General features: G+C 34.0%; 7 protein-coding genes across 10 annotated transcripts; 4 read left to right on the top strand and 3 right to left on the bottom strand.

Moving 5' to 3' along the window:
- Positions 1-1541: 1541 nt before the first annotated feature.
- On the top strand, positions 1542-3821 carry LOC129942910 (transcription initiation factor TFIID subunit 6). The gene is made up of 7 exons (XM_056052039.1): positions 1542-2511; positions 2577-2746; positions 2808-3083; positions 3137-3328; positions 3385-3491; positions 3557-3606; positions 3663-3821. The coding sequence occupies exons 1-7, from the start codon at positions 1654-1656 to the stop codon at positions 3744-3746; spliced, it is 1737 nt and encodes a 578-aa protein (XP_055908014.1). The 5' UTR covers positions 1542-1653; the 3' UTR covers positions 3747-3821.
- A 102-nt stretch (positions 3822-3923) lies between these two features.
- Positions 3924-6358, top strand: LOC129942912 (uncharacterized). The gene is made up of 3 exons (XM_056052041.1): positions 3924-4310; positions 4375-4405; positions 5552-6358. The coding sequence occupies exons 1-3, from the start codon at positions 4140-4142 to the stop codon at positions 5698-5700; spliced, it is 351 nt and encodes a 116-aa protein (XP_055908016.1). The 5' UTR covers positions 3924-4139; the 3' UTR covers positions 5701-6358.
- Positions 4407-5291, bottom strand: LOC129942911 (general odorant-binding protein lush). The gene is made up of 4 exons (XM_056052040.1): positions 5009-5291; positions 4903-4938; positions 4644-4758; positions 4407-4565 (listed from the first exon to the last, which is right to left on the bottom strand). Exons 1-4 carry the CDS (start codon positions 5207-5209, stop codon positions 4477-4479), a joined length of 441 nt encoding a protein of 146 aa, XP_055908015.1. The 5' UTR covers positions 5210-5291; the 3' UTR covers positions 4407-4476.
- Positions 6359-14290: 7932 nt separating the features above from the next.
- On the top strand, positions 14291-16164 carry LOC129942909 (venom protease). 3 transcript variants are annotated; one of them, XM_056052037.1, is made up of 5 exons: positions 14291-14415; positions 14478-14601; positions 14662-14756; positions 14820-14956; positions 15178-16164. In XM_056052037.1, exons 2-5 carry the CDS (start codon positions 14523-14525, stop codon positions 16046-16048), a joined length of 1182 nt encoding a protein of 393 aa, XP_055908012.1. In that variant the 5' UTR covers positions 14291-14415; positions 14478-14522; the 3' UTR covers positions 16049-16164. The 3 variants fall into 3 exon arrangements, with proteins under 3 accessions (XP_055908012.1, XP_055908013.1, XP_055908011.1); XM_056052038.1 differs by having other exon boundaries at positions 14293-14415; positions 14502-14601; XM_056052036.1 differs by lacking the exon at positions 14291-14415 and having other exon boundaries at positions 14422-14601.
- LOC129942908 (lon protease homolog, mitochondrial) lies at positions 16070-21344 on the bottom strand. Of its 2 annotated transcripts, none has more exons than XM_056052034.1 (12): positions 20928-21344; positions 20612-20870; positions 20155-20524; positions 18504-18633; positions 18131-18435; positions 17801-18030; positions 17552-17744; positions 17308-17495; positions 17066-17241; positions 16645-17006; positions 16395-16584; positions 16070-16327 (listed from the first exon to the last, which is right to left on the bottom strand). In XM_056052034.1, the coding sequence occupies exons 1-12, from the start codon at positions 21243-21245 to the stop codon at positions 16178-16180; spliced, it is 2871 nt and encodes a 956-aa protein (XP_055908009.1). In that variant the 5' UTR covers positions 21246-21344; the 3' UTR covers positions 16070-16177. The 2 variants fall into 2 exon arrangements, with proteins under 2 accessions (XP_055908009.1, XP_055908010.1); XM_056052035.1 differs by having other exon boundaries at positions 20155-20473; positions 20928-21343.
- Positions 21345-22425: 1081 nt separating this feature from the next.
- On the top strand, positions 22426-23054 carry LOC129939294 (uncharacterized). Its single transcript, XM_056047266.1, has 2 exons — positions 22426-22583; positions 22644-23054. The coding sequence occupies exons 1-2, from the start codon at positions 22550-22552 to the stop codon at positions 22946-22948; spliced, it is 339 nt and encodes a 112-aa protein (XP_055903241.1). The 5' UTR covers positions 22426-22549; the 3' UTR covers positions 22949-23054.
- Positions 23037-23818, bottom strand: LOC129939293 (actin-related protein 2/3 complex subunit 4). The gene has a single exon (XM_056047265.1). It carries the CDS (start codon positions 23666-23668, stop codon positions 23162-23164), a length of 507 nt encoding a protein of 168 aa, XP_055903240.1. The 5' UTR covers positions 23669-23818; the 3' UTR covers positions 23037-23161.
- Between the last annotated feature and the right edge of the window lie 1643 nt (positions 23819-25461).

Genomic DNA, 25461 nt, shown 5'->3' with positions numbered 1-25461 from the left:
TTATAAAAGGTATTTTTTTAGTCGTGTGCTATTCAAGAATAAATACTACGTATTACACATAATGTTATAGATCTTCCAAGGGGCGTAGACAAACTTATTCAAATAGGTATACCCACAAAAATTATTCCAGCCGCGTTAAAAAGCACGATCTTGGAGAGCGTGACATAGGCTCACACCGTTAGATAATGCACTCACCAAATTTTCCTTTAGTAAATTGATTCGTCGGGTGAACCAAACCATTATTTTGATAATAAATTCGCAGATGTTGTTCACGACAAAGTCTATTCATTTTGAAATGGCTAATCAAATTTATTATAAAATATATGACAGCTGTCACAAAGACCAACTCCAGAAAAAGTATTGTCATATTAAAAACCACACGGCTAAAAAGACGCCTGCTAGATTTAAGCATCGAAATGCACAATTTGTTGGTTTTCTTAAATGCTGTTTTTATTTTTCATTGGCAACCAATGTTTATACCCAGGCACCTTAGCAGCGAATACTTTTCATTTAATTGTCCTGCTTCGTTTTAATTTTGCTTTCGAGAGTTCTAAAATATTTCGGAGTAGTCTAAGGCTAGGCGCGCACATGCAACTTTTAGTTTCAAAACTGTTTGGTTTCTAAACTGAGCACGAAAGACTTATATGATGATGCACATGCAGAAAACATTCTGTCGCCCATTCAAACAACTTTTTAGTTTGTGTTTTGACACAAACTAGACTATCACCTCGAACTAATTCCTTAGTTTGTGTCACAAGGAATTACTGCTCGGACATTCCACTAAATCGTTGAATAATTTTCTGTAAGTGCAAGAGAGAAAAATTGAGTCATGTTAATAAATGTTTCCTATGTATTGGTTTATTTCGTTTAATACTTTCGGAGTTGCTTATGTGCGTGATTTTTGGGCAACTAACGATCGAACTATTTGGTTTCGAAAAAGTTGCATGTGCGCGCCTAGCCTTACCAAATGAGACTTGAGTAGTATTCACATGAGCGCGACCAACGAACGACAAATGAATTACAAAATGTGAGTTTATATACGTTTGAAGACATATTTCCACACAAATTCTTAACAAAACGATAGCAATATAGTTTCTATTTGATTTATGATACATACTATTACTTTTCAATATAATATATTAATAAATTTAAGAAAACAAATTTATTCGTCGCGAAAAATATTATAGTTGATACGAACTGTCAAACTTTATTCGCGTTCCACATTATCCACACTCGCAACGAATAAAATAATGGCGCGTACTTAACCTAAAAATCATTCTTATTTTGGTTTCGGTGGTGAATGGTGTTCGGCTGTGGCTTCATTCGCGACGAATTAAAAAATCTCATGTGAAAGAAACGTCAAAATCGACGAATATTCGTTCATTCGTTGGTCGTGCTCATGTGAATAGTACTTTAGAAACTTTTGTTGATGCGTCCAAATATCGTAAAATGAGCGAAATGACACTCCGTGTTTCAATGATTCAAAAAAGACCTTCAAAAGTAGAGTCGAATAGGGTAAGAAATGCTTTTGCTTCAGAACAACTTAAAATGCTGTCAAGTGTCAATTCGATATTTTTTTGATAGAAGTTATAAAGTAAACAAATCATTAAATTATAATTTAATAATAATTAAACTTTAACAAAGTTTTCAAAAATGAGTGGTTCTAATATGTTATATGGCACAACATTATCTGCTGAGTCCATCAAAGTAATTGCAGAAAGCATCGGCGTAGGATTCCTTCCTGATGATGCAGCCAAGGAACTAGCCGACGATGTTTCCTTCAAAATTAAGAAGATTGTCCAAGACGCCGCTAAATTTATGCACCACTCTAAACGCGAGAAACTTAGCCTTGGTGACATTGACAATGCCATCAAAGTCCGCAACATTGAGCCTCAATATGGATTCACATCCAACGATTTTATCCCCTTCCGCTTTGCTTCGGGTGGTGGTAGGGAATTGCACTTTGTGGAAGATAAGGAAATGGATCTGAACGAAATAGTGCAAGCAGGTCCACCGAAGATTCCCCTCGACATAACCCTACGTTCGCATTGGTTGTGTGTGGATGGGATTCAGCCCACTATCCCCGAGAACCCGCCACCACTATCCAAGGACTCACAAGCTTTGGACTCTGTCAACCCAGTTGTAAAACTGGAACAGGGTGTAACGAAAGACACCGCTGGTAAGCCAGCTACAGGAAAGATCCATAAGTTGAAGAACGTGGAAACAGTTCATGTCAAACAATTGGCAACACACGAATTGTCAGTGGAGCAACAGCTTTATTACAAGGAGATTACGGAAGCTTGTGTCGGAGCCGACGAACCAAGAAGAGGTGAAGCGCTACAGAGTTTGGCCTCAGATCCAGGTCTACACGAAATGCTTCCTCGTATGTGCACATTTATTGCGGAGGGTGTCAAAGTGAACGTGGTACAAAATAATTTGGCACTTCTTATCTATTTGATGAGAATGGTTAAGGCTTTGCTGGACAACCCTTCTCTATATTTGGAAAAATATGTAATGCTTTTATCTAAGTTTAAAATATTGCAATTGTTATCTGTATTTTTTTGTATACAATACAGCTACACGAGTTGATACCATCAGTTTCAACTTGTATTGTTTCCAAACAACTTTGTATGCGTCCAGAGTTGGACAACCATTGGGCCTTACGAGACTTCGCCGCTCGTTTGATGGCTCAAATTTGTAAAAATTTCAACACATCTACAAACAACTTGCAGACAAGAGTGACAAGGTATCAATTGTTTAAAAGTAAAGATTAAAAACTGTTTTATGACTTTCCAATGATATTGCAGAATATTTAGCAAAGCACTTCAAAACGATAAAACGCATCTCTCCTCGTTGTACGGAGCTATTGCTGGTCTCTCCGAATTAGGGGGTGAAGTTATAAAGGTGTTCATTGTTCCGAGGCTAAAGTTTGTATCGGAACGCATTGAAATACATTTGCAGGGCACGTCATTAAGCAATACAGACAAAATAGCAGCCGGTCACATTCGAGCGATGCTTCAGAAATGTTGTGCACCAGTTTTAAAGGTTATGCGTAATCCACCTGATGCGCTCGATGAATACAAGTAAGAATACAAAAAAAAAAACAATCAAATTAATAAAGTTTAACAATTGAAAGGAGTGAATTCGGTTTCCTGGGTCCAACTCTGCATCAGGCTGTAATCAAAGCCCGAAATGCACCAATATCAGCAACTGTCCCCTGCAACTTGGGCAATTCCATATCAAGCGCACCTATAACCTCAGCTGCCCAGACTGCGTCAACAATAGGAAGACCACAAGTAACTGCTACTCCGCGTCCACCGTCTAACATGTAATATTGATGTCAACAAAATGAAGTAGTTTCTTATGAAAAATTATTATTTTTAGACCGAACTCGAATATCGCCCAGCTGAGAACGGTCTCCCAAGTGCAAGTGGGCCAGACACAGAAATATGTCATTCTCCCTCAACAGCGTCCTTCTACGCCTCAGTCTGGTAGTAACCTCATAATTTAAAAAAAACTCGTATGAATGATTCTAACAAATAAATGTTAATTTCAGGCATGCTGCAAGTTCAGCAGAACGGAAACACCACTCCTGTGGGTCTAAGGGTAAGTTTTATCTTGCAAACGTTTGGACTAAATAACAATAAGAACACTCTTTCCAGACGTCTGTGGATCCCAGTTCTGTAATTATTGACACTGAAGAAAGGCCAATTCCCGACATAGACGACCTATCTCACTTGGAATAGGCAATTCGTACAAGAAAACATTAAAAAATATCAAAAATCTGTTTGCATTAAAATAAATATCATTTAAATAACATGCGTGTCTTGTTTTTCTTTGTTGGACTTTTTAAACTTATAACAGCATTCATCAAAAGTAAATTCAAACATTACTTCCGCACAAAAAAGTGTTAACAGAGAATGTAACAAACCAAGACGATAGTATTTGCCATGCGCAGGTCGTAAATTATTGATTTGGATGTCCTTCTATATATATTTCTTATCAGTAGTTTAGAAGAAGTGAGTGTTGAAACGTCTGAAATCAAAGTTGCACAATAATAATTACATCGATTGCAGAGGAATTTTCCAAAAAAATATAAATAACGACTCAAAAACTTTAAACAAATTTTAATTTCAAACATGAAAGCACATTTTGCAGCCGAAGAAAGTGAAAATGAGCCGTTTGAGGTGCAAATCGATAAGTTCAAAAATGACTCAGAAAAAATGGAGGTATTGTCTAAGTTTATTGAAGATGTCATCAAAACTGCAGAGATTGAAGCTCAACACAAAAAATCGCAGGATTTGCAACAGGTAAGATTCGTTTATACGAAAGTCGAAGGCCAATTTTATTAACTTAAGTTCTAATTCTATTCAGACATCTGGAAAGGAAAAAACATGTACCCAAAGTAAGTGGCTCTTCTTTAATGTTTAATGGAATCTTTGTTATATTTTTAGGTACAATATATGTATATGCATTTTAAGGGAATTTAAAACTTGATGGATCAAAATCATGGACGCACTTTGTAACATAGAAAACTTTTTCACACGTATCAGTGTAGCCCTTTTCTAAAATATAGATTTTATAATATTAAAAGAACTTTATAAACGAGTATTGCAGGAGAATTAAAAACATTGAATACTCACGAATTTCTTTGCAAGCCTCAAGCGCACTCTTTGCGGTTCCTTGAATTTCTGGCGGCAAAATTATGGGTATCTGGGCAAGAGCCTTTTGAAAGCTGAACTCTCCTTTCTTTGTAAGCTAATTGTGTATAATTCTATTGGTAAATTTAATTGTTCTACAAAATGTGTGTGCTATGCAATCGACAATCTATTGAGTTATATGTTAAAACAAAAATTAGACATTGATTGCTTTGACACACGAATTTTGAACATTTTAACTCACTGTGCCAGCCAACTGAGCGATGCATTTCGAATAACACTATTTAAACAAAAAGAAAAGAGTTATGTTACATTTTTGAAAATTGTTTTTATATATTGTTTTTGAACACCTTCAACTCCATGTTGTTCTCAACGAACTTTCCATACCGCATATCGTCCAGTTGTTCTATGGTAACCTTGAATTTTGGGGCACATCCGGATCGCATCATATCCAGCGAAGACTCGAATTGCTTCATTGTGACAGAAACCGTTTCCCATAAAAGCGTTGAAAACACTATGCTCGTTAACCAAAATACTGAATCCTTGTTCATGACTCCAATCCTTGAATGTTCGTATTTAACTTCTCGATCAGTTTTCAGTTGAAAAGCGCAGTTACTTTTGAGAACAAATGAATGCTTACAGCAAAAGTTTTTATAGACTTCTTAAGTTAACGAGCCGGTGTGTAGCGTTTAATTAGAAGTGCATCTTTTTTAATTACAAGCCAGAGACGTTAAGCATCTCAAATAGAAAAGTTATACTTACAATCCACCCCCATCGCTCATAATTTAATCACGTACTATTAGTGACAAATCCAACACTTGAATAGAAGCCATAAGATTAAACGAATTCAAATAGGTACGTACCTACTTATTAATTCCTTTTGTTTTCCTTAGGTTTCACGATAGGCGGACTGAAAAATGGAAAAGTTAACAGGGCTAAGGGATTTGTGGTTCGTTTGTTCGATGCAATTTGTAATTGCGCAAACTCTGCTGCGGCTCCAGCACAAAGAATGCGTCGTAAGCGATCTTCCCAACCTAAATAAATTAAGTCGATCTACAACGACTATAACCAGCACAATCGACAAATTATGGTTCAACACTGCAAGAGCAGCAGCAATTAAGGAATAAAACTAAAATATATAAAATCTAATAAGAAACAATCAAAAAATAAGTGAATAGACATTTTTTGAATACATGTTGTAAGAAATATAAATTTAACAAGTTTTCTATATTTCAATATTTTCTTTTTTATTCTAAAGCTTGATGCGAACAATTATAAAATAAAAATTAAAAATTAACAAAAAGTCTACTGCACAAGCTATATTATTATTATATATACTTTTTACATTTATAATATATAAATAAATAAAACAAAACTTACACTATAAGTTTTTTTATCTATGAATGCATTTAATGCAAAAAAGAACCAGGAACGTATATTGAACTCTTCCCACCATTTTAATGTAGCGTTTAAGTTCCTTTTAGTTGAATGTTAGTTTTAAAAAGTTCTTTGTACCTAAAATTATGAAAAACAATTTTAATTTTTGACTGTCCACTTTATTAAAGCAATGCATAGTAAGAAAAAAATAGTTTTTTGTACTGTGATCTAATAAAACTTATGCTTTCCTTTTGTTTAATTGTAATTTGTGTACAAATGTGAAATCAATGTAGAATAAAAATAAAAAATATAAAATATCGAAACAGTGTACATTTTTGTGTCAAATTTATTTTTCTATCTAGTAAGGTACGTATTTAACATTGTATCTTCTTTTTTAAAATTAATGGTGAATAATCACTAAATCGTAAGTACAGCTTAATACAAATGAAAACAGGTATTGTTACTTAAAAGCAACAATAAGGTTATTTAACAAAAGGCTCCGAATTTCGACATAGTATACATTTTTGTGTAAATTTTATGTTTCTATTCTTTTCATATGCAAAATATTCTTTTTATAGAATTTCTGATAAATCACATTGGTTGTGAAAATGAAATTTTTGCCTGTCCGAAAACAGTAAATTTTTCAATGTTTCTATCACATTTATTTATTTATTCGATGTAATTAGCTTACGCAATAAGACACAATATCTTTAAAGATAGCGCAAGTTTCAATATTAAGATACTATTTAAAAATATTTATGATGTTAATGAAAAAAAACTGATTCACATTGAAAAATAAAAATTTAATGCAAAAGAAAGAGTAGTTGCATTTAACAATAGAAAGGTAATAAATTCGTAAAAGTTTATCATTGAGAGTCTCTATTTTGTTTGCAGGATACTATTAGGCATTAATAAAATTCCTAAAGCAAATACATTATCGAGAGAGGTTCCATGTATTATTTTCAAATGTGCAGAAATATGTTCATACTCGTATATCCGCAGACCAAAGACATACCTTGCCACACTGTTATAAACAACATTAAGCTTCCTTTTGTCCCTAAAATCAGAATTACTAAACATTTCACAACCGTATAGTAAGAGGGGAATGAGAAGTGATTTAGCTTATATCATTCTTATTTTAATTGGGGTAATTTTTTGGGTGGTCCAGAACATTGGTAAGCCTCCATACACTCTTCCAATTGTCGTATTTATGTGGTTTGTCCAGGTAAGGTTTCTGTTTTATTACTAATAGAGTTTTCGCAAATTCAAGAAACTGAACTGGAATATTGTTAAGCAGTATTGGAGGAAAATATGTCGTTTCTAATGGGTTTCTGGAAATAATAAGACATTTTAATTTGGTTGGGTTTAAACAGAGCCCATTAGATTAAGACCAGATTAGGACCCTATTTAGGTCTTCATTTATCTCATAACCTCCATTTTCAATTAAACCTAGAGAACAGCTATATCGAAGTTGAACGTCGTCAGCATATTTATGAAACTACAAGTTGAATCCTTGAGATATACACGGTAAATAGAAGAGGTTAAAAAGTTCATCCTTGGGGGACACCACGACTAAACGGAAGAAAGGTAGACGTTTGATTGTTAGCAACGATTGCTTGATACCTTGAAGATAAATATGAAGGAACTAGTTTTACTGATGATGACACGAACTGGAATTTATCCCGTAGTTGGTGCATAAAATATGGTGGTCAACGGTGTCAAATGCTTTTGAGAAGTCTAAAAGTGTGAGGAATGTCACATGGTTCTTATCAAGACTCTCTCCAATTTCACATTTATGAGAGCTGTTGTGCAGCTATGACCTGGACGAAACCCGGATTGATTTCGGCATAACATTTCATTTTAATCCAATTATTGTCTTATGCTTAAGATTTTCTCAAGAACTTTCGTAAAAAAGGTAGTATAGTTATTGGTCGTTACTCATTAGGGTTCTTTGGTATAGGAATGATTTTTGCTTTTTTTTTAAATTGCGGGAAAAACTCCAGTTGTTAAGATAGAATTGAAAAGATAAGTAAGAGGTTTTAAGGTATATGGAAAGGGCGCTTTTAAAAACACTGGATGAATTTCATCAAAACCCACTAAATTAGATTTTATAGATAAGCAAAATTTAAAAACATTTTCTTCATTCACATTGGAAAAGCTAAAGCCTATAGAAGTTTGGCTGTCAGCTTCCAAATTTAAGTGATGGAGCTATCATTGTGTTCAAAAGATGAGAGAGATGTACATTTTGCATTCAATTCATCACAGTTGATAGCATTATCTGAATTATTTGTATGTTTACCAACACTTATATCCCTAAGATTTTTCCAAATCTTATGACTAGCCAAAGAAGGATTTAGTTGAGAAGAATAATAACATTTTTTTTGATTTTTTTAAATTTAAGCACAACTTGTTTCTCAAGTATCGTTATAAGCTCTCCGAAAAACTTCAAGTTTAAAACGTTTCCATGTTTGTTAGTGTTTTTATATTATTTGTAAACCAAGGAGAGTCCTTGCACCTCAAGATTTTTGTTTTAATTGGGACGTGAACAATAAAAAGGAAGTATAAATTTTCCTGAATAAATGCAAGTTGATCATGAACAGATAACATTCTAAAAATTAGAGACTAATCAATTGACATTAAGTCGTGTACTAAGCGATAGTAGTTTATATTTTTGAAGTCCCTAAAGCTGTAACTATTACAAGGAACTAAAGGTTCACACTCAAAAGTTAGGTGCAGCGGATCATGATGTGAGAAACAAGACGCAGATAGTTGATCAAAGTGAAGAACTTTATTTAAGTGACTTACGAAAAATGCATCAAGTAGGGTACTCGATTCTCTTGTAAAGTCTGTGGGAGTAGATGTATTTACTGGGTGTAAAAAGAATCAGGTTTTTAAAATATACTTCTTTGAAAATACATTTTTAAAACAACCAAAAACGGTGCTTTTAAGGGAAAAGGTAAAATATAATCATAGTCCTTTACAACAAACTGTATTATGATTTTGCAAAGCACAAATATTTTTTTTCTAGAAACAGTTTAAACTATTTTATTATTTTAAGTTTCTGGAAATTGTCTGTCATTGAATTTTTTTGAATCTATGTATGTAAATATGTATATGAAATTTTCAGAACCCTTGAATTTATTGGTTTCATAGTTTTAAGAAATGAGGTGTGGAATTAATTTTTAGTAATTATTTCGAGTCTCCAATCTTCGATCGAAAAATGAGTAGTAAAGTCCTCCATCGAGCATCTAAAATCGCCATCTATAAGACACTCATCGTCCCGGTTCTCATTTATGGCCCTGAGGCCTGGACACTTTCAAAGAAAATTAAGAGCGTCTAAGGGTACTTACTTACTTACCATCTTAGTCGTTGGACTTTTACCCTCCTGGCTAAGTCTACGTCACTGTACAGCCCGTACAGCTCGTCATTCAATCTTCTCCTCCACTCCCCTTCGATGCATACAGGACCGTAGATCACACGAAGAACTTTTCTCTCGAAGCGATCCAAGGTGCTTTCATCTGCTTTTGTCATAGTCCATGCTTCTGCACCGTATAGCAGGTCGGGGATGATAAGGGTCTTATATAGCAACACTTTGGTCCCTCGAGGTAGGACTTTACCACTCAATTGTTTTCTTAGTCCAAAGAAACAGGGGTTAGCAAGAGTTATTCTGCGTTTGATCTCAGCGCTGGTGTTGTTTTCTGCGTTTGCAGCCTAGGTAGACGAAGTCCTTGACTACCTCAAAGTTACGTCTGTCGATGGTGACGTTTTGACCAAGCAGTCGGTATTGTATGTCCTTTCTTGACGCCAGCATGTACTTTGTTTAGCCCTCATTAACCGTTAAACCCAGTTTTGCAGCCCAATTGACATCACGCTGAGTTCTTCCGATTATGTCAATGCCATCAGCATATGCTAGTAATTGGACAGACTTTTTAAAGATAGTGCCTCTAGTGTTGACGTGTGATCTCTGCACTATTCTTTCGAGTACGATGTACAGCCCATCACCTTGTCTAAAACCTTAGGATACTTCGAGATACAAATTAGTTGGGTGAATTTTAGTTCCGCCTGCATAGATGGAGAGAGGAGTAGTAGATACAACGAAAAATTGATAATGGTTAACTATCGAAATAACTTTTAACTATTTTCTTATCATTTTTAAGCACAACCAAAATAGATATAAAATACAAGTTTACAAAAATCTTGCATTTTTTTTAAAGTAGCTCTAAAGATGTTTTAAAGACCAGTATCTAAGTATCTAAATTTGTAGTTAAAAGAACTAAAAGTGGTCGTTCCACATCTACAAATGTATGTATGTCTTTTAAAAATTTTGTCTGAACTTAATGGAACGTATAACACATTTATGTACATATGTGTTCTGTAAAAGATTCGTTTTACAGAACTATTATAACCAAATTTTAAAAATTGTGTTTCAATCTTAATTTTGCTAAATGGTCGAAATCTTATTACGATCTAATCGAAAGCGGTGTAAATTAAAGATATATATTTATATAGATTATTGCAGCTCTTTCACTAAGTAGTCGCCTGAGGCCAGTACTTTTAACCTTTCCTTTACAAACTGTCTTATATAGATGTTTATAGATGCTTTAAAAACTGTCTTATATAGATGTTTATAGATGCTTTTGTATACAAGAAAATATCCACAAACGAGTTTTCACGGAAATGCAAATTGTTTGTATTTATTATTTAGATAATTTAAAATGCAGAATTCCCAAACATTTGCAGTATTCAATTTTTTGTATATACAGTGGCTCCCACAACTAATCGGACACATGAAATATGAATTTTCTCCAAGAAAATATACGTACAGTGCAAAGCATTAATACAATTATATATATGACTTTAAAACATATTGTTATTATTAATAAGCCAGAATTAAAATCTAAGCCTTTAAACAGTAAATCTATATATTTAAAACAAGAGGAACTCTATAATTTAACACCTCATACATAAATCGGACACTTAAAGGCTTAAAGTAGTATTCACATGAGCGCGACCAACGAATGAATTACAAAATGTGAGTTTATATACGTTTGAAGACATATTTTCACACAAATTCTTAACAAAACGATGGCAGTATAATTTTTATTTGATTTATGATACATACTTTTACTTTTCAATACCATATATTAATAAATTTAAGAAAACAAATTTATTCGTCGCGAAAAAAATGTATGTTTATACGAACTGTCAAACTTTATTCGCGTTCTACATTATCCAAACTCGCAACGAATAAAATAATCGTGTGTACTTAACCTAAAAAAATTATTCTTGTTTTGGTTTAGTTTGTGAATGGTGTTTGGCTGTGGGTCCTTTTCAAATTTCATTTGCGACGAATTAAAAACTCTCATGTGAAAGAAATGTCAAAATCGACGAATATTAGTTCATTCGTTGGTCGTGCTCATGTAAATAGTGCTTTACACATGAGAACGAACAACGAATAAACGAATAGACGACGAACTTGATTTAACTTATTTCAAAAAGTCAATTTCAAACAAAAACATATTTAAATTATAAGAAACCAATTGACAATAATGTTAGGATAATAAAATTTGTTGTTCTCTAAAACAGGAATATTTTGTAAAAACAGTTTGGTAGTAACGTATTGCAGTGTGGTTGCTACGAACTGTCAAACTTCAAACTCTATTCGCGTTCCACACTGCAACAAATAAATTGCTCGCGCACTACATATTCTCAAAACTATACCACTCTGGTTTTGTTTTTGTGTGAAAGATCATGGCTGAGGAAAATATGGAGAAAAGGGTAATTCAATTTGGTGTTGATGCGAATAGAAATAAAGCCCCTGTGAAATAAAAGTCAAAAAATGCGAAAATTCACAGTTCGTAGCACATGTGCAAGATGCTTTAATATTTAGTACTTCGTGGCGTATCCTTTCGATTAAAGAGCTCTCCCAAGGTGTCGAGGTATTGATGAGACAAGCTTTACAGTAGCGCAAGTATGTTTGTAAGAAAATTCCTTATTTGCTTCCGTCCGTGGAAAAAAATTCGAAGATAAGAAGGAATTTAAGTTGATTAGGCTGAAAAGAAGCTTCTCATCAAACGTCTCCAGCTCCTTAAATTTTAAATTCTCTTTGTCCGATTATTCGTGGGAGCCACTGTAGCTAGTACCCGTGGCATGATGGTTAGTGTGTTGGACTGTCCATGCAAGAAGTCTTGGGTTCAATCCCTGCCTTTGCCACCTTAATTTAAAAAAAAAATTATTTTCGCGGGTACTGCCTTTGCGAGGAATTGACAAATCCTTCAAGAGTAATTCTTGTCATGAAAAAGTGCGTTCTCAAATTATCCGTTCGGATTTGGCCTAAAATTGTAGGTCCCTTCCATTCCTGACAACAGTAATCGCACACAGGAATGGTTGAGAGTTGTAAGTCACTAGGCCCTGGTTCCCAACGGACTGTTGCGCCACCCAATTTATTATTTATTACTGTGGTTATAATACCTTTATTTTTGTTTTTAATTCTGTTTCACACTCAATTTCAAATAAAATTTCGACTTTGTATAAAAATACGAAAAGAATTATATCCATATTGCGTAACGGTCACTACGAATAAAGTTTGTATTCCCATTTTCCGACATCATTATTTGGTATCATATTTGGTGAGATGTTTGAAATTAGGAACCAGTAGTTTTATATGGTTTGGTTATATTGGAACTGTTTAACTTTTGTTTTTTAATTTCACAGGTCAGTACAAATATGGCGACTTTTTTCGCAGCCGTTTAATGAATAAAAATGGTATATTGAGTATTTGAGTCCGACGCAACTTTTGATAGGATCAAAGCTGGAACTCCTGGGCATTGGATGTTAATGTGTATAGTAACATTTGAGGAAACTCAGAACTATAGAATATTATTATGCGGGACCTGCGTGTAATTGTAGTATTATGTTAGAAAGATTAGGAAATTATTATTTATAATTTTAAATTGAAAATTCTACAAATATCCTCTTGAATAGAGGAATTTAATAAATTGTCACCAAGAGCACGAAGATTTGTATCTACTCCTCGAGGCATTGTTCCTAGCCAACACTTTTAAGTTACGAACTATTGTTAATAAACTTGAATAAAAAAAGGGTAATATTATTTCTTATTAAGTATAATGTTGCTATTTTTTACTTTACTTGCTTAAATTATCATGTGAAGTTAAACAAGAATGAGAGCGTTATAATTAATACAAAATTTTATTACAACGAATTTTAATAATACGGAATATAAAAGCAAAGTAAGAATATAAAACATCCTCATGACTTTTATCTTGCACTAGAGAGATCCCATTTAACTTTGGTGTTTGAAATATTTAAATTCTACGCTCGGGTTTGGGAAATGAATGTCCAAGAATTTTAAAAAGCTGTTTTTTTTTTAATTTTATTAGTTTCCGATTAATTTATAATACAATTAAAAAAAATTTTTATGAGACATTAACATAATTCGAAAATATATTTCTATCTCCGTGAGAGTATTATTTACAACTTATTAAATTTTCAGATTCTGTAATCTGTTATAGAACTGGTGCCTAACTAATAATATTAAAAACAATACAACTTTTCCTGTTTTTAATTATTATAATAAAATAATGTCTTACAAAAATTATTAAATTAGGTGGCGGAACAGCACGTAGAGAACCAGGACCTAGCGACTTACAACTCTCATCCATTCCTGTGTGTGAGTCATATCAGGTTTGGTGGGGACCTACATATAGCTTTTATGCAAAATCCGAATGGCTAATTTAAGAAATCATTTTCAAGAAAAGAATTCGTCAATTCCTCGCATTGAACCCAAGACCTCTGGCATGTCAGTAACCATCACCGTCACCAAGGGTACTAAATAACGGCTAGTTTATCTATTTTGAATGTTGCCAAGCTCATGCAACTAGTCTTAAGGTGGCAACTCTCTTTGTTTGACTCAAGTTTCAACTTTATTAATTTGTTTTGTTGTTATTTTACAAAGCTATACTAGGCTTTAAATGACATCTTTAAGAAAGGTTTACGTCCAGTGGCTGAACAGATGTACGTATATAAAATGTATAATTTATAAAATTATTATTCAATGCATGCATCAAAATAACCACTTCTCAGACACGAACGTCTTCAAAAATGACTTGTTTAAACTTCGTTTCTCATTATACTTACATTATGTATAAATACCTATATACAAAAATATATATATATACATAATGGGATAGCAAACTCAGAAATTGTAAACGAAAAACTTCGTAACAATGATGATATTTTGTTTGAAACCGCACTCACTGAGAACTACCAATATTTAATTATTGTTGTTGTTGGTTTTACTTATGTACATGTACGAGTACTTTAATTTCTTGTTTTGCACTTGGAACAAACAGTCGTTTGGGTAAGAGTGATAAGGGAATTCGTTTGCGGTCGGACCTAAGTTATTTTTAATTTTGTATCCAGTTCGATATATTCTTTCCGTTGCAGTGTTCAAAATACACAGGAACAATGAAGAAGTTCCTGTTTTTGGTGATAGTTTTAATATCATGGATAAAGAATAGCTCCGGCTCAGATAGTTCATATATAGGTGAATCATTTTGTGTTCGAAATTGAATTTAAGTATAATACCTATAATTTTATTTTCAAGACCTGTTGGATCGGCAGAATAATAAAGACTCTTTGTCTTTGGGAGAAGGACATCCACCAAGTGATAGATTCAAACGACAAGCAGTGTTTCAAAACGTAGTTGTTTTTGTTTAAGTGGTTATTATGCTTTGTAAAAATTAAAATCAAATTTTGTTTTAGCCGAATAAAAAGTATTCAGAATGTATGACTCCAACTGGGCATCCTGGACACTGCACGCATATTATGTACTGCCGGATGCCGGAGCTCAAAAATGATGTTTGGAGAATTGTCGATCAGCTATGTGTCATTGAAAAATCGTTAAGTATTTTTTTAATTATATTTATTTCTCATTTGAAACCAACCTAAGACTCCAGATTCATTTTGTTGGCAAACACTGATAAGACCTCCAAGCCCACATTCACTTTTTTAATGCAAATGAGGTCAAATTCCTTGCCAAAGATAACGGTTTCGACAAATGCAAAAAGAATTTTTTTTTAAATATATAAAATACTTTCTATTTTGTTTATTCACTAAACAGTTCCATTGGCATTTGCTGCCCAGATGATTACCGCTCGGGGGCTAATTCGATATCTATTCCTGAAATAATAACAAACATCAATGATAACCGTATAAATGGAGAAACTAGAATCGTTAACAGACCTGAAGAACGCGGTTGTGGCATAACGACAAAACAATTTCCTCGGATAGCTGGTGGAAGACCCGCCGAGCCGGATGAATGGCCATGGATGGCGGCAATTCTTCGTCATAATGTGCCCCATATTCATTGTGGCGGAGTTCTGATCACTGATAGAACTGTATTGACAGCGGCGCATTGTGTGCACAATGTTTTAAGAGACGATATATTTGTTCGCTTGGGCGAATACGATTTTGAACTTTTCAATGAAACTCGTTCGAGGGACTTTCGTGTCAATAGCATAATTCATCATATAGACTTTGATGCACAAACTTATCAAAATGATATAGCTTTACTCCGAGTGGAAAGACCGGCCCTATTCAATACCTACATTTGGCCAATATGTATTCCACCACCTGGAGAGAATTGGGAAGGTTGGAATGCTATTGTTACGGGCTGGGGCACCTTGTTCTTCAGTGGTCCGCATTCGAAAGTTCTCATGGAGGTGAGTGTTCCTGTGTGGAAGCAGAATGTTTGCGAGAAGCTATTTGTGGAACGCATTGACGACACTTTACTGTGCGCTGGAGCTGCTGAAGGCGGTCGTGATTCGTGCCAGGGCGATAGCGGAGGACCTCTGATGGCTCAACTACCCAACCGTCGATGGGTTGTAATCGGTCTCGTTTCGTGGGGCTTACGTTGTGGTGAAACAAATCGTCCCGGACTATATACACGAATTGATAAATATTTATCCTGGATTCTTGAAAATGCAAATTAATTATGATCTATTCGATTAAAGTAATTTTTCAGTAAATTTGTATGTATATTTATTGATCACTTAATCCGTCAAGTAAAGAATAAAAATAACACAACCTAAACAACTAAATAAAATAACGATATTTTAACTCTAAACTGATGCAAATGCAATTTTGTAAACATCGTCATAGTTCGCAGCAAAATGAACTTCCAATCCTTCCTTTATGTAGTTAGGTAGTTCGGCAAAATCTTTTTTGTTTTCCTCTGGTAATATAATACAGGTTACACCACTTCGTCTTGCCTTGAAGAAAGTATCGAAAATATGAAAAAAATTATGTGTTCTTCGTAGCAAAATCAATTAAACCTACTGCAATAGTTTTCTCCTTTATTCCTCCGACAGGTAGAACTTTCCCTTTCAGAGATACCTCGCCAGTCATTGCGATGTTTTGTCGCACTGGTTTATTGTTTGCTAAGGACATAAGTGCCGTGACTATTGTTATACCTGCACTCGGGCCATCTTTTGGCGTGGCACCTTCAGGTACATGGAGATGTATATGACTGGTCGGAGAGTTTCTCGTTAAATTCAAAAATAAGTTATGTTTGATTTTATTTATTTACCTCTTTTCTAAGAATGTGTTGCTTTTGTTGACATCTCTTAAATAATTCCTTGCAACAGTTAAGGCAATTTGTGCGGACTCTTTCATGACATCGCCAAGATGACCTGTAAGATGAAGTGATCCAGACGTTGAGCTTCCATCGTTACCTAACTCTTCCATTTTACGGCGTGCTGTCTCAATATACAAGGAAGATCCTCCCATTGCTGTCCATGCCAACCCCATAACAACACCTTCGGGAGTCTGGTCGTACATTCTCTCATGAGAAAAGATTGGTTTGCCAAGGAATACGGTGAGGTTATCGTTCTTCACTTCAAAGTTATCGGCTTCTTTTTTAACAATTTTGAAAGCTACTTTACGAACAACCTGAACAAAAATGTTTGTTACATAAAGTTTTGATAAGATATTTAAGTAATGGAAGTTACTTTTTCAATGTGTTTTTGAAGATTTCTCACTCCAGATTCGCGACAATAACTTCTGATGAGTTTGCCGAGAGCTTCTTCGGTTATTTGAACTTGGCTTTCATTGAGACCACAATCTTTCATCGCTGCTGGAATGAGATACTGTCGAGCTATCGCTACTTTTTCCTCCGCAACGTATCCTACAGATGAAAAACAAGAAACATGCAACATATTAACTTGCTTGCTTGAACTTCCAATGACCTTACCAGACATTTCAATCATTTCCATTCGATCACGCAATGGCTCAGGAATAGTATCTGTCACATTGGCAGTGCAAATAAACAATACGCGGGACAGATCAACTGGAACGTCAAGATAATGATCTAAGAAATTGGCATTCTGTTCAGGATCTAGAAGTTCTAACAGTGCTGAACTCGGGTCTCCTTGGTAACCTCTAAAACAGATACATTTTAAAATCCATCATATTTTCTCTTTGATATCAACCCTTACTTTCCAATTTTATCAACTTCATCAATAAGAACTAAAGGATTTTCGGTTTTTGTTTTTTTAAGACACTGAATGAGTTTTCCAGGCATTGCTCCAACATAAGTACGTCTATGACCTTTGATTTCAGCTACATCTGTCATTCCACCAACGCTAAACCGGAAATATTCACGATTTAGTGCCCTTGCAATTGATCTTGCTGTAAAATACAAAAAACTAAGTTCAATGGTTAATAAATGTCAAAATAAAATTTACCTATGCTTGTTTTTCCAACACCAGGTGGTCCATGGAAGCAAAGGATCTTGCCCTGAGTGCTGCCCTTAAGTTGACTCACAGCAATAAATTCTAAGATACGTTTCTTAATATCTTCCATTCCATAATGATCTTCTTCCAATATTTCTGTGGCTTGGTCTAAGCTTAAGTTTTCTTCACTTAAAACACCCCATGGCAGTGTAGTAAGCCAATCTAAATAGTTGCGCGTTACACTGAAAAGATAGATAGGTTTTAAACATTCATCAAAAATACATTTTTTATAACAACGATTTTTTGTTGTGAAATCATTTTTCATGGATTTCAAGGACTCACTTGAATTCAGAACTGTGACTTTCTAGGAAATTCAATTTGTTCAGTTCTTCGTCGATTACAGTCATAACATTCTCAGGAACTGTTTTATCTTTCAGTTTTTCCCTGTATTTTTCCCCGATTGCATCCTTATCGTCCTTCTCTATTCCGAGTTCCTTCTTTATCACTTTAAGTTGTTCCTGAAGGATATACTTTCGATGTTGCTGCTTAACTTTCTCTTCGACTTCGCGACCAATTTTTTGTTGTAACTTTGAGAGCTCCAATTCTTTCTTCAAAAGTGCCAAAGCTAGTAAAAGTCTTTTGGAGATCTATGTATGAAAAAAAAAACATTTTTGAAAACAATTGTTTCAATGGGATAGGGGTTATTGCAACATACATCCATTTCCTCCATGATCTTTTGTAATTCTTCCGGATCAGCAGCAGACAAAGATGCTCCCAAATCACACAGGTAAACTGGGTTGTCGACTACACGTTGGTTTTGATGAAGCATTTGCTGTAAACTCTCTCTTTAGAAAAAAGGAAAAACATTTGATATTTGACGGTTTGAATAAATAATTTTGAAGAAAACGAACAACAATTATAGAACAACAATAATTTTTAATTTAAATTTAAACAAAAATTGGTTTTCGGATGATTTTATTAGCGACAATTTAATGATATGAGAACATTTTTAAGACCTTTTTTTAACATAAAATTAAAGAATGCAATAGGAAAATAATTTTCTTTTTTACAATAAAGATGCATTGATTTTTGGACGCGCAAACATGTTATTCAAGGTTCTTATACTATAGCTTTTAGAACTTATTTGTATTTGATCGCAATGTATCATTTTGAATTCAATACATTTAAAAACTTAGGTCTTAAGATATAAGATCAAGAGTACTTAAAAAAGGTTAAAAACAAAACAGTCATTTTTAACTTAAGGCTATTTTGAAATTTCGGAGACATGGCCTATACTCCTTAATATTAAAATATAGATACATTAGCGCACTCAATTATTGGGACACAACGAATTCTTATATTAAAATATTTTTTTTAGATTTTGCAAACATGTTTTTTTTTTAAATTTTGTTTAATGTAAGTGGCATTTATTTAATAACAAATACAAATAATTTAACTAAAAAATCTGTTCGCTTAAAAATAAAAGCTATAAGCAAATTATAAGTTTAATAAATTTAAGAGTGGAACGTGTAGTTTTCAAGAAAGAATAAAACGCATATAATTAAATGGCCAAGTCAAGTAAATAGTTTATTATAGTAAATAGTTTATACTATATATGAAATGCGAACAAAAGGCAAGTATTATAAAGATAAGGGTTTGCCATTATATCTTCGCGAATATCTCGAATAAGTTCTGTCAAAAAAACTTACTTCGAAAATAGCATTGCCAGATTAAAAACCAGAACTGCCGTCGCTGGAAACCTGCAGTAAATACGCAGTTGTAGATGACGAAACCATGTTTCAATATACATAAGCGCCCGGTTTATTTTGTCTAGACTTTCTCCATCAGATCAAAGAACATTGTATTTACTCTTTCAGAAAAAGCACTTTATCCCCGAAACTCTTGTTCTACTTCAGAATCAATTTGCGTTTATTAAAATTTTATATTTGTTTTGCCTCCTTGGACAATCTTATAAGTGAAGAGCATTCAAAATCCAAGGAAGACTGGTATATCTGGCATTTTCAAAGCTAGACTTAACGATAAGCTAGACTTAAAGAACGATGCTAGGATTTCTTATTTTTAAATTATTTTCATTTGAGTAATGATCGATGAAATTGAAAAGCAAAATGTTTTTTTATTAACTGAAACCAAAATTATTCATTATTCTTTTAGCAGAACCTCTACAAGGATGAAATTTTTGTAAAGACTCAAAAGTCAATTTAAATTTTGAATATCGTGGTGTGCCAATAATTTGATATGGCACTGTAAGTATTTAAAAATATAGGCGTTTAAGTATAAACAATTTTGTAATAAAAAGAAAATTTACTATAACAGAAATATACAAAATGAAATAATTTTAAACAAACCTGTAAAGCGGATTCATGGTTATAATATCCCGAATAGTTTTAATGACTTCCTGAGTGAGAGCTTTAACTTCTTCCGTTTGGGTGTATGGTTCATGTTTTACATTTTCAACTTCCACCATTAAAACGGGCTGTTTAGGTGGTTGGTCAGTTCCGGTAGCATCCTTATCTACCGTTGAGTCATTATACAACGAAGACAGTGGAACCTTAGGCGATACTGGTGGTTGTGGAGTAGCTGTAGTTGTAGTATCTTGACGATTAGATTTATTATTCCGCACAGCACGCGATTTTCGTTTTCGCCGATCGATATCTGTTTCATCAACTGAGACGTTCATTTTAAGATTAAACATCGGGTAATGTATTGTCATTTTTTCTAAATTTCAAATTAACATACACTAATGAAGTGAGGACCAAGCAAAACACTAACTTCCTCGTTTACATAAAAAATCCATCAACAAACCTTTTGGCTCTTGTGTTAAATCCTCCAACATTTGACCAGTGATTTTGATTCTCCTATGGGCAACAACTACTATCCGCAATTTATCGCCCAAGTCTTGAAGTTCCTGAATTTGTGCAAATGTACCAAACTTGTAAACATCATCCAGCTTATCAACCAATTCCGACTCATTTTCGCTATCTTTTTTCATAAAGACACCAACGTAGGGCTGGTTTAATCGAACTTTTCGCCTTATCAAGTCAATAACCATTGGATTTGTTACCTTTTAAAGAGTCCAATAGATGAGTGTTTTCTAGAACAATCATTCGATTCGACTTACCTCTAGAATTTTCATGAATCTTGGAAAGACAGGATTTCTGCGGGTAGCCAAAAGAGGCACATGTGGCCAAACCTCTGGAACAGCAACTGTCGCAGGAAGCTGTGGATCTTTATTGATAACATACCCATTGGATTCGTCAATTTCATCATCATTTTTCTTTGCACTGCAGTAATTTCTCGAACACAAAATAGTGAGGTTTCGTGAGTTAGTGATTTGTGTTTTATATAAAAACGGCCTAGTGGTTATTGATGAACGATTTTGGGTAAGTAATGTTAGGCTTCTCGTAATTGTACGATATTTAGCAAAACGCGACAGCATTTTGTATTTTATTTTATAAAGTAGAAGCAAATTTAGAAGTAAATTATAGCCGATGGAATAACTTGAAGCAAAATTATGTGGTTATGATAGCTCGCTTAAATTGAAATGTCAGTTTCGGATTTTTCAACATGTCAAAAAGTTTTAACAGTCTGTTTTAAAAGAAAAAATATTATTTCGAAATTTGTTTTTGATATTTTAATGTGGAGTAACATGAAAATGAAAAGTTAGAGCAGGGCGCAATTTCCAGACGTGACTTTTGGATAAACACGAATTCATGATATTTAAGGGGTTAGTTAAAGAGTTATAAAAAACTATACATATCAAAAGAAATATAAATAAAATATAAAAAAGTGTAGAAGAATATAATACTTGCAAGAATATAATAAAAATCGTAGTTTTTAATTGAACATGTCAATTTACAGATAGTTACAAAAACAAAACTATAGGAGTGTTATGAGCATTTGACTAATTATTTTTTTTAATTATAAAAGTATTCACGTTATGAAGGCAAACCAGTGTAAATCTAATTGAACAGAAACATGAGTCTCGGCAAACACGATCTGTAAAAATTTGTTTGGCACTTTTGTCTAGAGCTCATAAATTTGATAAGTAAATTAAATGAGAAATTTGATGAACCCAGAAAAAATAAAAATGAGTCGAAATCAAATGTGAACAATATATAAACAATTTTATAATAAGAGGTTTTATTTTGAATAGCTCACTATTTGAAGCTGCCATCTTTTGAATTTTGAAAAGTAAAAACTACATACATCATTACATTTCGAAGACAAATTTTGTGGCCATGGCATTTCTTCAAGTGGTGATCACAAAGCCCACCGAGATCCCTGATCCTATACTAATTTTGTTTTGCGTCGCGTAACAAATATTGTTGTTGATGTAACTAGTGAAGTTATTGAGGAAAGAAAAAAGGATACAGTTTTAAAATGATATTTGTGGCTGCTATTTTGCTGAGAGAATTTCATTTTATTAATGACATTAGTTTTTCTTTCATTGGGCACATTTTTAAAAACACTGATTTTATAACATGCAACATATTTTATAAAACTTGATTTTTTACACTATTTTAATATTAAGACTGTCGTTCATAAGAGCTTCCAGTTACTAAACAGACCTGCAAATAATTGAATGGAACAGATCTTCAATTGTGTGTATTATCAAGCTGTCAAATTATTGAAATAAATCAAATCAACAAAAATATTTTCAAGAGCAGGCCATTGGACGAAAATTTCAAGGAGGTTCTCCAATTACCTAGTAAACAAAATAAGGTTCATCAAAATAGAAAAATGTATTTGGCCGGATATATACGAAAGAGCAATTGTAACAGTTCAAATTAAATGCATAAATCAAAACAGATATTTTAGTTTGCTTTCATTGCAGATTTGATGACTGACGATGAGTTGCATCAATGGCAACGCAATGCAATAGTTTGGTGTGAATTCGACAACTTTTTGAATAGTATTATCGATGGAAATCTGCCTCAAGTTTCGGAAATCCTAGAAGAGTCAGCCATCAATATGGCCATAGAGTCGCATGGTATCCAACAGAGGCCAAACAGAGTGATGCTTCCAAGTGTACAGACCATCGAAGCTGCAAGCATGGACGACGACTTAAACTTCTTTGACCAGCAAGCCATAAATGCTGCAATAGAATTTCAAGGTTTAGGAATACCACCGCCAATTTAAATTAAGTTTATCTGCAAATCTCGAAAATAGTTTTTAAGAAGCGTATTATTAAGACACTCACTGTTCCTATGCAATAATTAAAAGAATGTTTCAGTTTAAATAACAATATTGTATTCCTCTACGAATAAAAAAAAGAAAAACGAGGACAGCTACTTCTAGTACATATAAAGTAATGATATCAGTTTTATAGAAATGGAAACATTTGTATTTAAGTTAGAATCTCTTCAAGAATTCCTCAGAGCAAATACGTGCTCTGGCATTGACTGCAAGCTTCATTTCGCTTATCTCCTTATCGATTTCTTCCATGAAATTTATTACAAAATCTACCAGCTTGTGCTTGTACATTTGCTCGGTATGGAAGTTTGTGATTAAGAAACTGATGTCGTAGCCTTCGATTGGCTTTCGCCTCAAAATCACGAAGCTCTCGGCTCTTCTCATCATGAATCTGGTGAACTTGTGGCAGAGGATTTTCTCGATTTCATCGGCTTGCTTGACTGCGATGCTGACGCGTACGGAATTGACACTAGTCTCGATTAATACTCGTTCCCTTTCATTGCGGGAGATAACGACGGGCGTGAGGACCAGCTCCTTGCTGCTGCGAACCTCCACTTCTGGTTTGTTGTGCCGTTCTACCACTTGTGACGAAAAATTGGTCAAACACATTGCAGCGGTCAGTGTGTGGCGCACTGCAGTCAAATAGGGTTTCAGAGTTGCAGCCATTTCATAAAATACTTGTAGTTTTGTTAAAATAAAGAAATGTAAAAAGTTAAGTGACTCACTAGACCGATTAGCAAACCAACACCTAAAATTTACTCTAATTCTGATTACAATTTCAAAAGCCGTAGCCAATCATGGAACTGACGTTTATCTTTGACGTTGACTTTTCACCAATGGTCAATCGGAAAATTGGCGTTTGAAAGAGATGGGTTAAGGCTGAACCATACGTGGATAATTTCTGGGGCTATGGTCTGTATTCACCAAGCACTGAAAAACTTAGTTGCCGACAACTTAAAGGTACTGGAAGCCACTCGAAGATGTTCCAAGTTATCGGAAATATCTGAGTTTCCCGAAATACAACTTCTGGAAACTTTTTTAAATATTAAATTTGAGTTATTGTAGGTTTTCTAGAAAAAATTAGTATATTTCTTTAATTAAATGATGATGTATGGCACATAAGACCAGGAAAAAAGCCGTTTTAAATTAAATTGACTATAACAAACGGAAAATTCCATATTCGTTTGCATTCGTAACTTATGGTTCCTCGAGTAAAAATAATTAGTGGGTGACGTTGCACCTAGATTTCTATGAACAAATTTTCTCAAAAATTTAATAAGGAAAATAAAATCCTAAGACAGGTCAAAGTATAGAGAAATACACTTACGTAGATATATTTCTCTATGGGTCAAACAGAAAGGGATCTGACGGTCAGAACTCGCATCTGATTTTTGCGTTTTGATACGTCAAACAGAGTGCGATCTGGATGTTCTACTAACCCAGTTTTAAAAGCCTTTTGCTAATTAACTGTTAAAAACCAGTGTGAAGAATTCGAGTTTTTTGTTAGTCCCCTCCATGTAGTTTCTATAAAATAAATTAAACATTTCGGCTAGGCTCTTGGAATTTTTTCTTGCTGAAATGAATGAATCGACAGAGCCAAACTGAGCCATCTTAGTTTCTAAACGCACAGTCGATTTTGTATAGTCTTCGGTCCATTTTTTCTTTTTGGCTCTATCGTGTATAGCAAGCTTAAAAGGAAATCAATTTTATTATTAAAAAGACTTCAAGTTGCCTGGCACCAATATTTATTTTCATACAAAATATTATCCATAATCTAAATCATGGCATGATGGTTAGAGCGTTGGACTGTCATGCCATATAAAGTCTTTTCACGGGTACTGCCTCCTGCGAGGAATTGACAAATTCTCCAAGAGTAACTCTTGTCATGAAAAAGTGCTTTCTCAAATTAGCCGTTCGGATTCGGCATATAAACTGTAGGTCCCTCCATTCCTGACAATATTACTCGCACACAGGAATGGTTGAGAGTTGCAAGTCACTAGGCTCTAGTTCTCAACGGACTGTTACGCCACCCAATTTATTTATTTATTTAAACACGAAAATATTCCTGCAGAAAGGTGAAGAGATAAATGAAACGATTTCATATTTTTGTAAATAAAATCTACAGTTTTATCATAAAGCAGTTCTTTTCACTTCACCGTAACTGCAATGTGGCATTGGAAGATTTTTTATGTTCACAAAAATTAAGTTAAAATAAACACTGCACTTGCTAATGTTGCCGTCACCATAGAGCAATACGATGTTAGTATTTCGATTTTACATTTGACTGTTCATGATTCATTGCATGAACACCTTAAGCCTAGTACATACTTCCTCGTGAAGTGAACGTTCGCCAGTGGAGAAAGTGAACTTTTGACATTGCTCACTGGTACACACTTGTGAGTACACGTTGTGAACATGAACAAACCAAATGTCAAAGCTTCACCAACAGTTCCCGTACA

Source organism: Eupeodes corollae, chromosome 1 (assembly GCF_945859685.1).
Source record: "Eupeodes corollae chromosome 1, idEupCoro1.1, whole genome shotgun sequence".
In the NCBI taxonomy this organism is placed as follows: domain Eukaryota; kingdom Metazoa; phylum Arthropoda; class Insecta; order Diptera; family Syrphidae; genus Eupeodes; species Eupeodes corollae.
The sequence above is the reverse complement of the archived record's forward strand: the minus strand, read 5'-3'. Positions and strand labels throughout refer to the sequence as shown.